A 16,942-nucleotide genomic window follows, 5' to 3' on the forward strand; every position below is an offset into this window, starting at 1 on the left:
ACCAGCCTCCTCACCAGTCTTGCTGCTCCTGTCCCTGTGCCCCAAGTCTATCCTCCACACAGCAGCGAGGGCAATTGTTTAGAAACCTCCATCAGCGTAAGCATCTCTTGTGTAACACCTTCAGATGACTTCACCCTTATGGCAAAATCTAAGCCCTCACCAATGCAAGCCCTCCTTGATCTGGCCCCAGGCACTTCTCCCACCCCCCTGCCTACCACCTTCCCTTCCATCACTCAACTCCAGCCTCGCTGTTCCCCAAGCAAACCACTCTCACTCCTGCCCCAGGGCCTTTGCATGTGTTTCCTGCTCTCCCAAGAATGCTGTTCCCCAGAAACTACGTGGCTCTCTCCCTTACTTCTTCCAGGCCTCTTGAAAGTCGTCTCCCTAGACAGCCCTCCCAACCACCCCACCAAAATAGTCACCTTGACCTTCCTCCTCCCCAGTGTCTCCCATCAGCTGACTTCATGTATGTGCCCATCCTCTTAGCTATTGTCTATTTCCTTCACCAGCATGCACAGGCCACGAGCACGCAGACTATTTTGTCTATCTTGTTCAGTGCCTAGAATAGGCCTGGCACAGAGTGGGTGTTTAATGAGTGCTGTGGAATGACCCCACACAGGCGAGTGGGAGTATATTCAACATGCCTTTCCTCCCTGCTCTCATCAGCCCCCGCCAGCACTCGACTTCCTCGAAGGCTGAATGACTTCCAAATATCTATCTTTGGGCTGGACCTCTTATCTGAGTTCCAGGCTCAAATATCCAACTGCTTACTATATATTTCTGCTCGGATTCCTCAGAGCCTCCTTACCGGGATCTGGAACAGCTCTGCTCTTGACTCCTCCCCCGTGTTTCCACACACCGGTCTGCTCCCAGCATCCCTCATTTAGCGGATGGTGCCACCACCCACCTGCCGTGGAAGCCAGCCCTCGGAAGGTCATTCTTGAGTCTCCTTCCCCTCAGCGCCCCATCCAATCCATCACCCAAGCCTGCTTGGCTTTGCTCCATCTCCACAGCCATGACCCTCATCCAGGCTGCCTACACGTCCCTCCTGCGCTGCTGGGCACACACAGGCTCCCCCACTGCACCACTGGGCCCTCCGCCTGTTTTCCACGTGGTAGCCAGTGAGACCTTTTAAAGCACAACCCTGATCATGTCACTCCTGTGCTTGAATCTGTGGTTCACTTTCCGCTATGCTCGGGAGAAAGACTGGAATCCTTCATGTGGCTTCTACAAGGAGGGATATTCAACCAGGACACAGCAATACAGCTGTGCAGGTGTTATATGCTGAAATGCTCCACTCCTCCAGGTCAGTGGCCACTGCCGCAGGCTCTTTTTTTTTTTTTTTTTGAGACAGAGTCTTGCTCTGTTGCCCAAGCTGGAGTGCAGTAGCTCAATCTCGGCTCACCGCAGCCTCTGCTTCCTGGGTTCAAGAGATTCTTCTGCCTCTCAGCTTCCCGAGTAGCTGGAATTACAGGCGCCTGCCATCATGCCCAGCTAATTTTTTATTTTAGTGGAGACTAAATAGTTCCACCATGTAGGCCAGGCTGGTCTCGAACACTTGACCTCAGTTGATCTGCCCACCTCGTCCTCCCAAAGTGCTGGGATTACAGGCATGAGCCATCGCGCCCGGCCTGCTGCAGGCTCTTAAGTACCCCATCCCTGCTGCTCTGGCCACTGTCCCCCTCCCCCAGACCCCTTCCCCTCGGTCAGCAACTACAGGGTTAACATCTGGTGCAGCTGGTGAGCACACGCATGCATGCACACACACTGCTCTGGCCCAGGGGCACGCTGTCCCAGTTGTTTATAATTTCAACTTCTAGTTTAGATTCGGGGGTACCTGTGCAGGTTTGTTACATGAATGTACTGCATGACGCTGAGGTTTGGAGGGCATATGATCCTGTCACCCAGGTAGTGAACACAGTACCCAATAGTTAGTTTTTCCACCCATGCCCTCCTCCCGCCCTCCCACACCCATAGTTCCCAGTGTCTCCTGTTCCCATCTTTACATCCCTGTCTCAGTTGCTGAGTGTTGTGGCTCTCGCCCCTACCTGTAAGCTCCAGCACGATCCCAGCTTCACCTCGCCTGACCTCTCCTGCCGTCTGCACTGCGCCCACTCTGGCCTTTCTTCAACCCTCTGCTCCTTTCCCTGCCTCTGGGGCTTTGCACAGGCTGCTCTCTAAGACCGGCATGTTCTCCCTTGCTTCACCTTATTTGCCCCTGCTCCTCCCTCAGCTCAGCTGTCTCTCCCTCATGGTAGCCTTCTCTGACCTCTGACTCTAGGGCAGTCCTCTCATATACTCTCTGCCTTCCATTCATGGTTCCTAACATAGTTTTTGGTATGCATATCTGTTTGTGTCATTATTTGATTAATAGCTCTCACTGCCAATAGACTACAGTTCAGAGCGGATAAGGACCGTGACTTTAAAATGAAATTATTCTATCCCTTCAGCCCAGCTCTCCATATACACGTGGAGATGCACAGGAAGTACATTGGACACAGGCATCTAAAGTGCAAACAATACATTTTAAAATTGGCATTCATATAAGGGGGCTCCTGTATGCACACATGTGTGTGTTCTTACATATAAATTTCTTCTTTCCTATAGACATGGTAATGATAATGATGACAGAACATTAGTAGACACAGTCAAGGAACTGCCCTGAATATTCAGACGTCTCTTACACAAGCCAAGAGTTCCTCTTTCCACGCTACTTAGAGTAATTACTTCCTATTATGGCAAACAGTATGCATTCTTTCCACAAAAACATACTATTTGAAAGTGTGTTACTTATGTAAGGATAAGTATTTGCCCTGTTACCGCCACCACAGTACATCAGCTCAGAAGATTCAAGCCGAAAGCAAATTCTCTTGCCATGACCCCGGGACAAGAGCTTGCTTTTATGCGTGTTTTAAAGAGCAGAAAGCTCTAGTAGCATTAAGAGGCTGGCCCTGTGCGCATTACGCAGATGCAGGATCGTCCCGCTGGGTGCACTCGTGGGTTTCATGCAGGAGTGGGTTCAGCCGCTGGAGTCCCTCCCCCACCACCAGGACTCTCCCCGCAACAGCAAAACCAAACTGCCCTGTGCAACCAGAATGAGGTTCAGGGAACCCTGACCAGCTCCCTTCCAGGTGCAGCCACCTGCAGCTACCTGTCCTGCTCAGCCACAGACCATAAGACAGGGACCAACAGGGCCACATCTGGCAGCTGTGGGAATTAACGAGCAGCAAGGGGCTTTGCACTTGGTGTGTCCTGTCTTTTGTTCCCTTCTGACGCTCATTTCATAACTTGCGGCAGTGTCCTCTTTAAGAGAGAGGCCAGGCTTAGCCAGGACTGCAGTCTTGAGTCTGAGGCAGGAGCCTCCCGTCAGCCTCAAGCAGGGCTGACAGCCACTTGTCACTGGCGCTGAGCCAATCGGAAATGGTGTCAATAAAGTGCAAATAATACCTCAGTGCTTGCTGTTCTCTGAGCCCAAAACGAACTGAAGAGGTGCTCTGAGGAGAGAAGGCAGAGTGACAAGGCAGTTACACCCAAGGCCTCTCCAACGGGAGACCAATCAGGACACAGCTATTCCCCGGTGGCATCAAAATCTTCCAATTTCACACAGAAAATGAGCCCTGGCTCAAGTCTCACACACATTCAGTTGTCCCCATTTCAGCTGAATGGATTCCTTTGAGAGCTAGAATCTTAACCCTTGGAAGGCCTCTGAAGGTGTGATTCACCTCCACTGAGAACTGCACTGCGGAGAAACACATCTGCAATTCTCCAGCCACAGTAAGAACAAAGAAAGCCTCCAGGCATGCATCTCTGCAAGCCCAAGAATGCATACCAGGTGGAGAGAGCAAGCAACCCCCCTGCCTATGGGGGGCTGGGGCGACACAACTGCAGCCTGTGCAGCTGCTTCTGGAGGTGCGGTGCTAAGAAGGTCCCAGACCCTGTCTCCTGAACAACTCTCACACCAAGACTCTCACCCTACCTCCAGACTTTGCTGCATCCACCTCTTGGCATCAAAAAATGGGCTGAGTTTTCAACCTGCTTTGCAAAGGCCAGCCTGAGCAGATGCTTGGTTAGAACCACCACAATGTCCTTTGGGCCGTGGATATGTGGATGTTGGCATTTCTGGGTGGAGGGATGAGAAAAGGGGCAGGGGGCCTGGTCCTTCATCCAGTTTGCAAATTCCAGTCAGGTCCACATACCTCACTTTCCCTCTGAAGTGCACTGCCAGGGTCTTTGCTTCTTATCACACACCTACTTCTGTTTCCTATCACATACCATACTGCTCCATTCTCTCTGATCTTTTAGCTGTGATTTTCTGCCACTGCAAGACCAACTGAATCCAAATGGGGTCTTAGCCCTAGGAATGGAGGCAGGTAGTATTTTGTATTTTATTTATTTATTTATTTATTTATTTGAGACAGAGTTTCACTCTGTTGCCCAGGCTGGAGTGTAGTGGCACGATCTTGGCTCACTGCAACCTCTGCCTTCCAGGTTCTAGCGATTCTTCTGCCTCTGCTTCCCAAATAGCTGGGACTATAGGCACGCACCACCATGCCTGGCTAATTTTAGTATTTTTAGTAGAGACAGGGCTTCACCATATTGGCCAGGCTAGTCTCGAACTTCTGACCTCATGATCTGCCTGCCTCGGCCTCCCAAAGTGCTGGGATTACAGGTGTGAGCCACCGTGCCCAGTCTATTTTATTTTATTTTTGAAATAGAGTCTCACTCTGTCACCCAGGCTGGAGTGCAATGGCATGATCTCGGCTCACTGCAACCTCCGCCTCCTGGGTTCAAGCAATTCTCCTGTCTCAGCCTCCCAAGTAGCTGGGATTACAGGCACGCACCACCATGCCCGGCTAATTTTTGTATTTTTAATAGAGATGGGGTTTACTCCACATTGGCCAGGCTGGTCTTGAACTCCTGACCTCAGGTAATCTGCCCACCTCAGCCTCCCAGAGTGCTGGGATTATAGGCATGAGCCACTGCAGGGGATGGTATTTTGCATTTTAAACAGGGGCAGGAAGGGTAGGGAAACAGTAGATGAGGGGGTAGGACAGAGGCACGTTGCCCATGGAAAACCTAACCTACATTCGGAAAATCTGGCCCTGCTAGCTTGAAAAAGTCACCCAAGCCACTAAAGTACAGAGGAACCATGAAGACATTATGCTAAATAAAAGAAGCCAGTCTCAAAAGTACAAATATAGCAGGATTCTGCTTCTGTGAGGTCCCTATAGTAATAAAATTCGTAGAGACTGGAAGTTGAAGGTGGTCACCAGGGGCTGGGGAGTAGTCAGAAATGAGGCGTTAGTGTTTAAAGAGAACAGAGTTTCAGTTTTGCAACATGAAAAGAGTTCTGGAGATGGATGATGATTACAGGATAATGTGAATGGACTTAATCCCATTGAACTGTATGCCGAAAAATGGTTAAGACAGGAAATTCTAGGCTGTATATTTGACCACAATTAAGAACACATTTTTAATGGCTAAGATGGTTTTTAAAAAGTCGCAATGGATAAATGTATTCTAAATTAGAAACAATTAGCATGTGTAACTCAACAACTTAATTGGCAGGCAAATATCTACAAACAAACAAAACCTGTCACCAATCCACAAACCCAAGCCACACACCTGTTCCCTTCCTGGAAGGTCATTTCCTCCCTAGTTAGTTAGTTCCTGGATCTTTGGCTCCAAGCCCGAGTCTCTGCCCTCCAACCCAACCCAAACACATTTCGTTTCCTCGCCAGCCCCTTCTGAAGCTAAGGCTCGGCTGTGTCACTCAGGAGCCTTGGAGAGCCAGCCTCTGCACCAGCCCCACCATCCTCAACCCGAGTCCACCCACCTTTGTCAGCACCTGACCCAAGCGGGGCCTCATTCCCCGACTTTCTTCTCAGGCTAGCCGAGAACCCACACAGACTGCTGGTGGACAAAGGAGACTGAACATCCCCACTGACACAGCATCTTTCAAAGGCTTTTCCTCCTGCCCCAATTCAAAGGCCACATATTCTAAGACAACAGCGGGGATCGACTGCAACTTCTAAGCGAGGAGACCGCAGGGGATCTGTGCGGGCCTCTCCCACACTGTTCAGGCATCAGCCCTTCTCTGTGGGGCCTGGGCCACGGCAGTAGTGGAAACAGCAAGGTTAGGGCCTTCCACAGGCAGAAGCCCTGGGGGAGTTTTGAGGCCACTGAGAAAAGGTTAATAGAGGCAGTTTCAAAGCTCTCAGGAAATGGCATCAGGCAAGAGCTGCTCTTCAGAGACAACAGGCCTGCCTCCATCCCACTTACCTGGTTACAGGTGTTAATATCTACCCCATTCCGCAGGTGATCCAAAGCTTTGTCCAAGTTACCTGATCTTGCTGCTCTCAGAAAGCTGGTAGCAGCATCAGCCTGTGAGGAAAAACAACAGGCAGTGAGTGTCCTGGGTGTATTAATGACTTCTCCACCCCATTCAAGCCCCAGGCCCCCACAGCAGCCCCTGCATCCTCTGATGTGCCACCCTGGTGCCCACAGTGACACCAGGTGTGCACAGGAGCCTGAGAGCCCCTGCTTGGACTGCCTTCACACCCAGGCCTCCCTTCCTTTTGTTTTTTGTTTTGTTTTGTTAAGAGAGAGTGTTGCTCTGTCACTCAGGCTGCTGGAGTGCAGTGGCACAAGCGCAGTTCACTGCAGCCTTGAATTCCTGGGCTCAAGAGATCCTCCCAAGTAGCTGGGACTACAGGTGTGTACCACCATGCCCAACTATTTTTTAAAACTTTTTTTTTTTTCAGAGACAGGGCATCACTATGTTGCTCAGGCTGGTCTCAAACTCCTGAGCTCAAGTGATCCTTCCACCTTGGCCTCCCAAAGTGTTGGGATTACAGGCGTGAGCCACCGCACCCGGCTCCCTTTTGGTATTTTTATAAGCATATGTTCTTGGCTTGGACTCAGGAAGAATCAGCCTTTGAGGGGGAGCCCATTCCTATGGCAAGTGCACAGCACAGCCTGGTGTCTCCCTGCTCTGAGGTTCCAGGGGCTCCACGGTCTTGCTGAAGAGTTTGCAATATCACAGAGGTCCCTGGCCCCAAGAGTCATGAATGCAGGCACCAAAGGAACCAAGCGTGGGCTCTTTGGAGCTGTTTTGTGTTTTTTTTCTATTTGTCTGTTTTTCCTTTTTAGAGATGGGGTCTCACTATGTTCCCCAGGATGGTCTCAAACTCCTGGGCTCAAGCAATCCTCCTGCCCCAGCCTCTGAAAGTGCTGGGATTACAGGCATAAGCCATCATACCCAGCCCTGTGTTTTTGTTTTTTAAGTAAACAGCACTTAGCACTTACTATGTGCTAAGAGCCATTATTAGCACTTTACATATATAGTCAAGCCCATTTATTCAACCAATCGTGGATGGAAAATTTGCAGGAAAAAAATTAAAAATAACAATACTAAAATAAGAAGTAATACTAACAAGGCTGGGCGTGGTGGCTCAAACCTGTAATCCCAGCACTTTGGGAGGCCAAAGCAGGTGGATCACGAGGTCAAGAGACCGAGACAATCCTGGCCACCATGGTGAAACCCCGTCTCTACTAAAAATACAAAAATTAGCTGGGCGTGGTGATGTGTGCCTGTAGTCCCAGCTATTCAGGAGGCTGAGGCAGGAGAATTGCTTGAACCCGGGAGGCAGAGGTTGCAGTGAGCCGAGATCGCACCACTGCACTCCAGCCTGGTCACAAAGAAAGATTCTGTCTCAAAAAAACAAAAAACAACAAAAAAATAGTAATACAGAAAAGCAATGCTGTACAACAATTATTTACAAATCACTTACATTAGGTATTATAAGTAATTTAGAGATGATTTAAAGTATATATGACGATGTGGGTAGGTTATATGCAAACACTGTATCACTTTATATGAGGAACTTGAGGATCTGTGGATTTTGGTATCTACAGGGGGTTCTGGAACCAATCTCCCACGGATACCTAAGGATGACTATAATATATATTCACACACATGCACACGCACAGATAAGCATTTTATCCTCATTTTGAGTACCCAAGAGGTAAGTAGGATTACAGAGTCCCATTTTACAGATGAGTGGGCTGAGGCACAGAGAGCAGAAGTGCCTTGTGCAGCGTCCCACAGCAGGGAGGAGGCACAGCCAGGACTCAGATGCAGGTAGTGTGGCTCAGAAATTCATGAGCCAAACCTCCCAGCTCTGCAGCCAGCTCAGTCTCAGCTTTAACACCAGGCGCCCCCCACCAGATTTCTTAAATGAGAGTGAAGCTCTTCTGTTCCTTAGCTGCTGCTACGTCACCCACCCCATGCATCTCAGACCCTGCCCCCAGGAACATCTGTTTCCTTTAAAGATGAGTGACAGCCAGAGAGGGTGAGAGCTGAGGACAATAAAATAAAGTTTACTTATTGATATGGTTTGGCTGTGTCCCCACCCAAATCTCATCTTGAATTGTAGCTCCCATAATTCCCACGTGTCCTGGGAGGGATCTGGTGGGAGGTACTTGAATCATGGGGGCTGGTTTTTCCCATGCTGTTCTCATGATAGTGAGTAAGTCTCATGAGATCTGATAGTTTTATAAAGAAGAGATCCCCTGCACATACTCTCTTGCCTGCCGCCATGTAAGACATGTCTTTGCTCTTCCTTCATCTTCTGCCATGATTGTGAGGCCTCCCCAGCCATGTTGAACTGTGAGTCCATTAAACCTCTTTCCTTTATAAATTACCCAGTCTCAGGTACATCTTTATTAGCAGCATGAGAACAGGCTAATACACTCACAAAGACAAATGTAATGATTAAAGCCCAGTCCTCAGGCATTGGAGCCGGTGGCCTAGACTCAGAGCCATTCCACTGGGTCTAGCTGAGTGCCCTCAGGTACTTAGACACCCTCGGCTTCTATTTCCTTATTTGTAAGCTGGGGAGAGTAAAGCCTTTCTTGTCCCCTTTTCATGATGATTAAAGGAAATAAACAGTGTTTGGCACATAGTCGCACACAAGGCTGAGTTGAAAGGGTGAGAGTGGTCATATGACAAGCCACACATGGGAGAAGCGTGTGACGCCATTCCCACAGAAGACCCACGGTGGCTTCCTCTCCACCCAGGCACTTTGTCTCCTTCCTCTACATGCCCTCCTAAAAAAAAAAAAAAAACATGCTGCAGTGGGCTGAATGGTGCCCCCCAAAAGATATGTTCACACTCTCATCTCTGGCACCTGTGAAGGTGACCTTATTTGAAAAAAAAGTCTTTGTAGATGTAATTAAGTCACGGATCTTGAGAAGAGATCATCCTAGATTACCTAGGCTGGCCCTAAATTCAATGGCAAGTGTCCTTAGAAAAGACAGAAAAGGAGAAGACACACATGCACACACACACACGCACATAGACAGACACACATGCACATGTATGTGTATGCACACACAGATGCACGTGCACATACACAGATTCACACACACACAGATGTGTGCACACACATCTACACATACACATCCACACACAGATGCGTGTGCACACACATGCACACCAAGAGATGCATACACACACATACACACACATGCACAGACCCACACACATGCACACATATACACACACACATACACATGCACATACAGACACCTGTGTGCACACACGCACACACACATGTGCACATACATGTATGCACACACACAGAGGTGAAGCTATGTGAAGACAGAGCCAGAGACTGGAGTGACTTTAGCCACGCACAAGGAAACAAGGAACCTCTCGGAGGTGGAGGCTCCTGGAAGAAGGCCCTGAAGACCTGGAGGGAGTGCGTCCCTGTGGAGGCCTTAATTTAGACCTCCAGGCTCCAGACGGCGAGAGAACACATTTCCGTAGTGTTAAGCCGCTAAGTGTGTAGTGATTTGTTACAGCAGCCACGGGAAACTCATGCACACACTAGTGATGACCACTCTTGAACACCCTTGAACACAGAAGACTCCAAATCTACAGCTGAAGACCAAATGGAACTCTCATCCTCCTCCCCAAAGCAGCGCTTCACATCTTCACCACTGAAACAGGGAGTCCCCAGGGCGTCAGCAGTAGGGTTCTCCAGCCTTCCAGGCAGGCGGTCTTCCCTCCACACTCAGGTGCTGCCCCACACCACCTCCCAGCCCCCGCCCACAACCCCAGGCCTGCAGAAGTGCTGCTTCCTCGCTCTGCCTGCCAGCCAACCTCCTCCATCCCTGCCTCACCCAGCCAACCTCCTCCATCCCTGCCTCACCCAGCCAACCTCCTCCATCCCTGCCTCACTGGTCTTCCCCAAATCCTGACTTCCTGCCAGCCCGCCCCAACCTCAGGTCCCACATGGGCCCCTTATGATGTAAGCTCAAGTTCAAGTCCAAGCCCTGTGGCTGCCTGTTCATGAGGCACACTCATCTTGCTGTCCCCACGGCGGCAGGAGCCCCTTCTCACCTCCCTTGTCCTCTGTGACATTCTCATGCTCTGTCTACCTCCTAGCCTGCACCTTCCTCCTCCCTGGGCCCTGAAGCTCCATCTCCCTCTGGTTTGCTACTTCCAATCTTTCTTCCCTTCAAGGCCCCGATGGTGGCTACTTCCTGCATGAATGACACTATGCTTAGACACTCAGTATTTGCCATCTTTAAATCTAGGAACCACAAAACAGGAGCTTGTTTTTTTTTTTTTAATGCGTTTAAAATATCTCTTTCTCTAGCTATTGAATTCAGGCAAGTCTTGTCTCCCCAGCCAAACTGTTTGCTTCTTGGGGCAGGGACCAAGTCTTCTATCTCTTTTGAATCCTCCAAAGCATTAAGTCGAGGCCTCCCTTGACCTAAAGCACATGGCATTCACATCCTAGGTTCCTCAGCAAGGCATCTGTGGGGCATCTGTGGGGCAGGAAATGAAGATCAAGCTGTTGGCTCTCCAGGCATGAGCTGGGTTTCCAGAGAAAACCCCCAGTCAAGGTTTAGTCTCTCAGATGAATGTCTATTTATGCTGCTGATTCAGAAAGTCTGTCCAGATTCAATTATTAGGAAAAACACTATATTATTACCCAAGAATAAGAGTGTTAAAGAGACATTTCTCCCACCAATTAACTACCGTTTACGCCACAATAATAGGATTCAGGCTGAAAACCTGAGAATGGGTGGATAAAAATAGACGCAATATCCACTAATGACACTGTTTGACTGTTCAAAGCACTGAATCCAGGAAGCAAAGAAGAATATTTATGACAAACTGGCAGGGCGCGGTGGTTCCTGTAATCTCAGCACTTTGGGAGGCTGAGGCGGATGGATCACTTGAGGCCAGGAATTAGAGACCAGCCTGGTCAACATGGTGAAACCCCATCTCTATTAAAAATAGAAAAAGTAGCTGGATGTGGTGGTGCATGCCTGTAATCCCAGTTACTTGGGAGGGTGAGGCAGAAGAATCACCTGGACCTGGGAGGCAGAGTTTGCAGTGAGCCGAGATTGCGGCACCGCACTCCAGCCTGGGCAACAGAGCAAGACTCTGTCTCAAAAAAAAAAAAAAAAAATTTATGACAGACAAGCACATAAATAGAGGGTAAGGAAAGCCCCATATGGACTAGATTGAGGAAAGCTAAACAATTTCTGTCGTTGCCATAATAGAATACTAAAATTATAATACCAATCATTGGGACAAATGTATTACCAGCATTATATCTTTTAATTCTTATCACAACCTGTGGGTAGGTATAATTATTATCCCCATTTTAGAGGTGATGAAACTGAGGTTTTGAGAGGTTAATAACTTGCCCAAGTTCTGCAGCTAAATACTTGGGGTGATTCAATCCAGGGGTACCCCACTGAAGTCTATGACTTTCCACTGCCCTTGACCCCAAGGGTGTTCTCGGGCATTTCAAGCCTGAGGGTGTTCAGGCGGCCCTGACAGGCTGGCGGCTGGGCAGGCCTATATGCCTCTGCTAATTAAACAGTTAATCCACGGCAGAGGAAAAATGCTAGGAGGTCCCACTCAGGCTCTGTCCCTGAGCACTCTATTCAGACCAAGACAGGTCTCTAGAAAGGAACCATCTAGTTCCAGCCCTTCTTGTCACTGAAGATAAAATTGAGGTCCAGGAAAGTAAAGTGACCGGCTAAGGTCACCTAGATAGTTAGCAGTGAAGTGCCATTGCTAAAGCTTTTTCTTTCTTTCTTTTTTTTTTTTTTTTTTTGGTCTTCTCCAGGCATAGAGTAGTCAGGACTCAGCAGGATGCTCAGGGCATCTGGGAGGCGAACTTCAGATAATGATGCCACTCCCAGTAGCAACTACACATCACTCAGTTTAATTCTACAATGTATTTACTGGGGTCCTATTTCAAGACCAATATCCTGCTAGGGCAAAGAGAGAATAATCACTCAGAATATAGGTCCTTGCTCTCTTGATCTGAATAATCAAGCAATTGTTTTATAAATGGGTCATATGTGCATGCATGCACCCATGGATCCATTCCATGAGTATTCATTGAGAACCTCCTGGGGGCCAGGCAATATTTCAGCTACAGAGCAAATGGCCTTTGTTGGGATATGAGACTCATCTTTACCATCGTGTTCTGCTGAGCCCCTACTGCCCATCTGTCTAGTCCAACTGCTCCAATTCAATGACCTGTCCTCAGTACATCCAGCAAATGCAACAGGGCAGGAGGCGTGTCCAAAGAATCCAATGTGTTCCATTCAAAATATTTACCTGAGCACATACTGACCCAAAAAACAACAGCAACAAAATACAAACCTGACCATCTCTGGGCTATGACAAACAGGAGCAGAATGACTGCCCTCTCCAAGGCTCATCCATTCCCAGATGAGGAGGCCAGGAGGCCTGCTTATCCTATACAGAAAACTACCCCATCGTGTCCACAAACCCTGGCCACCAGTGAGGTGCTGGCACCTCTGCTGTGCACCCCACCAAAGCTGTCTTCTGGTAGGTCTCTTCCCCTCCTCATCTCCAGCTTCGTTTTAATCTAATTCTACCTGTGTGGGTATTCGGGGATCTCACACAGCAGACATTCTGCTGCCTAATCAATGTGATATCCCTGAACTTCCTTTCAAAACAAAACAGTTTACTTTCACAAATCTCTCCCTAGGTTTTAAACACCTCACATAAATTAATTCACTCCCTCCTCAGAATAATCTCACAAGGCAGGTGTTTTGGTCTCCTGTTTACAGATGAAGTGACCAAGTCACAGAAAAGTAACTTGTCCAAAGTCACATAGCTAATATGTAGCATGGCCAGGATTTGAGTCTAGGTAGCATACTTCTTAACTATTGTGCTATACCGCTTCCTGGGTCAATCATTTCCCTTCCTTCCTTCCTTCTTTCCTTCCTTCCTTCTTTGCCTCCTTCCCTCCTTCCTTTCTTCCTTCTCTTTTTCTCTCTCTTTATTTCCTTCTTCCTTCCTTCCTTTTCTTTTCTTTTTCTTTCTTCTTCTTTCTCTCTTTTTTCTTTCTTTTTTTTCTCTCTTTCTTTCTTTCTTTCTTTCTTTCTTAAGACAGGGTCTCCCTCTTTCTTCAGACAGGGTCTCCCTCTTTCTTCCAGAGTGGTCCCCCAGTGGTGCAGTTACAGCTCACTGCAGCCTCAAAGTCCTGGGCTCAAGAGATCCTCCTGCATCAACACCCCCTTCCCCCAAATAGCTGAAACTACAGGTGTGCACCACCACACCTGGCTAATTATTTTTTATAAAGATAAAGTCTCCCTATGTTTCCCAGGCTGGTCTTGAACTCCTGGCCTCAAGCAATCTTCCCGCCTCAGCCTCCCAAAATGCTGGGATTACAAGCACGCGCCACTGTGCTGGCCTAATCATTTTCTAGTGCTCATAAGGGTCCTCTCCAGTTCAGCTCTGGCTGGAGAAAGCCTTCTGCCTGAGTTTGGAGGCTGTGCCCACGTCAGGAGGAAGGGAATGAAAGAGAAGGAAGGGAACAGAATTCTTCCTAGGAATTAAGTTCTCATCAGGCCTGCTCTGAAAGGGTGGTGAATCTTGGTTACCTGAGACACCCAGACTATTATTAAACTTGCACTTCCTGAGCAGATACTAATATAGCAATAGATGGGGAGTGAGGGGGCTCCAGTATCCTGAGAGGGAGGGGCCAGAAGCACGCTGCAGAATGTCAACATGCTGTCACCCATGAGCAGGGGACGTTGGGAAACACCGGCAGGCAGACCCCGGTGAGAGAACCCCAGGGCCTCCTCACACCTTCTCTGGGGGTTGGGGTGGCCTAAGTTTTCCCTAGGACAAATCATGACTGACCTCAAGATCTTTAGTACAAAATTCCTATCTAGAAAGGCGAAGGGAAACTGAGCTAATATCAATTGCTGTAAACAGTGATAAGGCAATACCACTTTCCCAAGGGGTCTTGTTGAAGCAAAATGCAGCTTCTTTAACACAGCCACTGTCAGAGCTCTCAGGAAGAGATTCCAGGTCCTTTCTTCGGGGACCTGCAGCCCAGCCAGAAGACAGGCAGCAGCCCTGATGTGGAGCTGTCTGCTCGTGCGTGGGGGATCTGAGAGCCGCACTGGGGTATGAGGAAAGACAGCTGTCCCTAGCCAGCATAGCCTGGTAGCCCTGCCTTTACTACCTTGACGATGGAGAAACAGATGTGAACACTGGGCCCTAGTGAGTGTGTGTTTTATTATGTTTCTTTCCTTTTGCCTTCCAGAAAGGTGTGCTGTTACAGCTTTACAAACTGTCTCCAGGCTCCCCAGTCTGACTACCATTGGCAAAAATAAAATGAACAAGTTAAAGGTGTCACTGAGGAAACAAGACGCCTGAGTGGGAGTGCTGGGCTCCCTCTTAATGTCTCAACCCGAACTCGGGACCTTGGGAAAATCCCTGGGGTTCCCTGTGCTGTCTGCACCCCACCCTGGAGGCTGGGCAGGGTGGGCTGGGACGTCACTGGGGAAGACCTGGCTGGGATGCGCTGCTCGGCCACTTAATGCTGTGCTTATCTAAGGCCCCAAACCTGCATTTCCCCATTGCTAAAATGGGGATCTTGCCAGGGGGCTGCGAGAATCGAAGGGGACAGCGGCAGAGAGCTCCAGGTTTGCCAGGGCGCCCAACAGGTCTGCCTTCCTCTGCCCCATTCATTTCCTGCTACCTAGGGGCCTCCGGGCGCCTCACATTTCTGAGTTTTAGGGGCTAGACGTGCCGCAAGCCAGACGCCCGCCCAGCCCAAGGCCGTGCATCTCCCACCCCCTGCTGAATCTACGCGGCCAGGCTCTCCCCTGGGGTGAGGGGACTCGGCCTCGGCCAGGGCCCGGCCCCCCTCGGGGCACCCCGGCGGCGGCTCCACGCTCCCGCCCGTGCGCCTCTCCCGGGCCGGCCACAGGTCCCGCTGCCTCCCAGCCCCGGCTCCAGCCCCTCCGCGGCCGCAGCCTTCAGGCCAGAGGAATTTTCCTCTGGATCCTGCTAGAAGCCTCGGCAGCAGAAGGGCAGCCCCGGCGCGCGCGCCCGCACCCGCCGGGGAAAGTTGGCGCCGGGGAGCCGGGCGCGGAGCCACAACCCGCAGGACCGACGCAGAGGCTCGGCCCCGGCCCCGATCCCCGCGCCCCGGCCCCGGCCCCGGCCCGGCAACCGCGACAGCTCGTGCACTCACCGCAGGGTTTGGCCCGGACCTGCCCTGTCGCGCTGCCATCGTCCGGCGCCCGCGCTGAAATCCGAGCCCGGCTCCCGCTCCCCCTCCCGGTTATCTGCTGGGCGGCGCGGGGAGCGCCAGCAAGTTACGCGGCATCTGGCTAAAAATACAGGCGCCCTCCGCTCGCCCCGGCCCGGCCCTGGCCCTGCGCTCTCCTGCCCGCCAGCCTGCCGCTAATGGGATCTCTTCATTTTCTCTCCATGATTATGTCAAATGGGAAAGTTAATGCGAAGCGCTCTCCGGAGAGCAGGCACCTGCTGCCAAGCCCTGCGAAGGGGGTGCGGGCGAGGGCGCGGGCGGGGGTGCAGTCCCAGCTGCAGGTGCCGGCCGGCGGGCTCGGGGCGGGCGTCCTGCCCCTGCGGAGGGGAGGCACACACGTCCAATGGAGGTGAGGAGCTCCAAGCTGCATGGCCTTCCTCCCTGCCTCCCGCCGCCGCGAATGCCCTGGTGAATGGGCCCCGGAGCCTGCCGAGACGCGGCCGGGTGAGCTCAGCAAACTCTATTTATGCCCCATAACGGATTTGCATGTTTTGAGCTCTTCCATCATGTCGTGAGATACCAGTTAATCAGCCTATTCCAGATTCTGCCTAAGAGCCGCCACGAGAGACGCAGCTGGGTTGCAGGAGGGCAGAGCTGTCACTCCCCGCTGCCTCCCGCACTGCTCTGACGCTGGCGGTTAACTAGCGTCACCGGAGGCTATGTCCGTGCAGTAAGCAACCAGTGTTCTGTCCTGGGACCACCATCACCCTTTCATGCAGTCATTTCAGGGGCAGATGTCAAAACCCATGTCTGGGGTTTTGGAGAAGACTTGGGGTGACATCATCAAGAGTAGGCTCAATTCAGAGGGATGAGGGAACCGTCAGTAAAAGCAGTGTCAGGTAACTGGGCCCCTGGCAGTATGGCTTGTTCAGATCATAGGTGTTTTGTATCATGAGCTGGCTTCGTGCTGGCTTCAAGTCACAGTCAAGACACAATACCAAATGCTCTTTTCCTCTCCCGCTGTCTCCTGACATTGTACAGTACAGCTGCGCGTTGGTGAGGAACTAGCATGCTGAGCGCCTATTAGCTGATGGACATACTGCATTATCTCATTTAATCCTCACAGCCACCCATAAGGTAGGCAATGCTACTACGGTTGGATAAATGAAGAAACTGAGCCCAGGGAGGTAATGGGTGGAGACCAAGGTCACCACTAGTAAATGGTGGGTCCAACTGGTTCAAAGGCAAATTGATCCAAAGCCCTGCCACTAGCAGCACCAACAAGATTCCTAACAATAGTGTGCTCAGCTCCAGGAAGAGATAATGTGGGGGATGATCTTGAAGGATCATAATCCCAGCACTTT

At 50.5% G+C, this 16,942-nt stretch overlaps 1 protein-coding gene across 5 annotated transcripts in view; it reads right to left on the bottom strand.

Moving 5' to 3' along the window:
• The window catches only part of ANK1 (ankyrin 1), a 242,735-nt gene that overhangs the window by 99,369 nt on the left and 126,424 nt on the right, over window positions 1-16,942 (bottom strand). For 3 of the 5 annotated variants that reach the window (XM_058433669.1, XM_032144332.2, XM_032144329.2), the window contains exon 2: window positions 6,283-6,384. The exons of 1 other annotated variant lie outside the window; for it this stretch is intronic. In XM_058433669.1, the coding sequence (XP_058289652.1) occupies window positions 6,283-6,384 (102 nt within the window). Of the gene's footprint in view, window positions 1-6,282; window positions 6,385-15,560; window positions 16,047-16,942 lie in introns of those variants that run through there. One more of the 5 variants, XM_058433667.1, reaches the window with a different exon arrangement.

The sequence above is a fragment of the Hylobates moloch genome, unplaced genomic scaffold (genome assembly GCF_009828535.3).
Source record: "Hylobates moloch isolate HMO894 unplaced genomic scaffold, HMol_V3 SCAFFOLD_22, whole genome shotgun sequence".
Classification (NCBI taxonomy): domain Eukaryota; kingdom Metazoa; phylum Chordata; class Mammalia; order Primates; family Hylobatidae; genus Hylobates; species Hylobates moloch.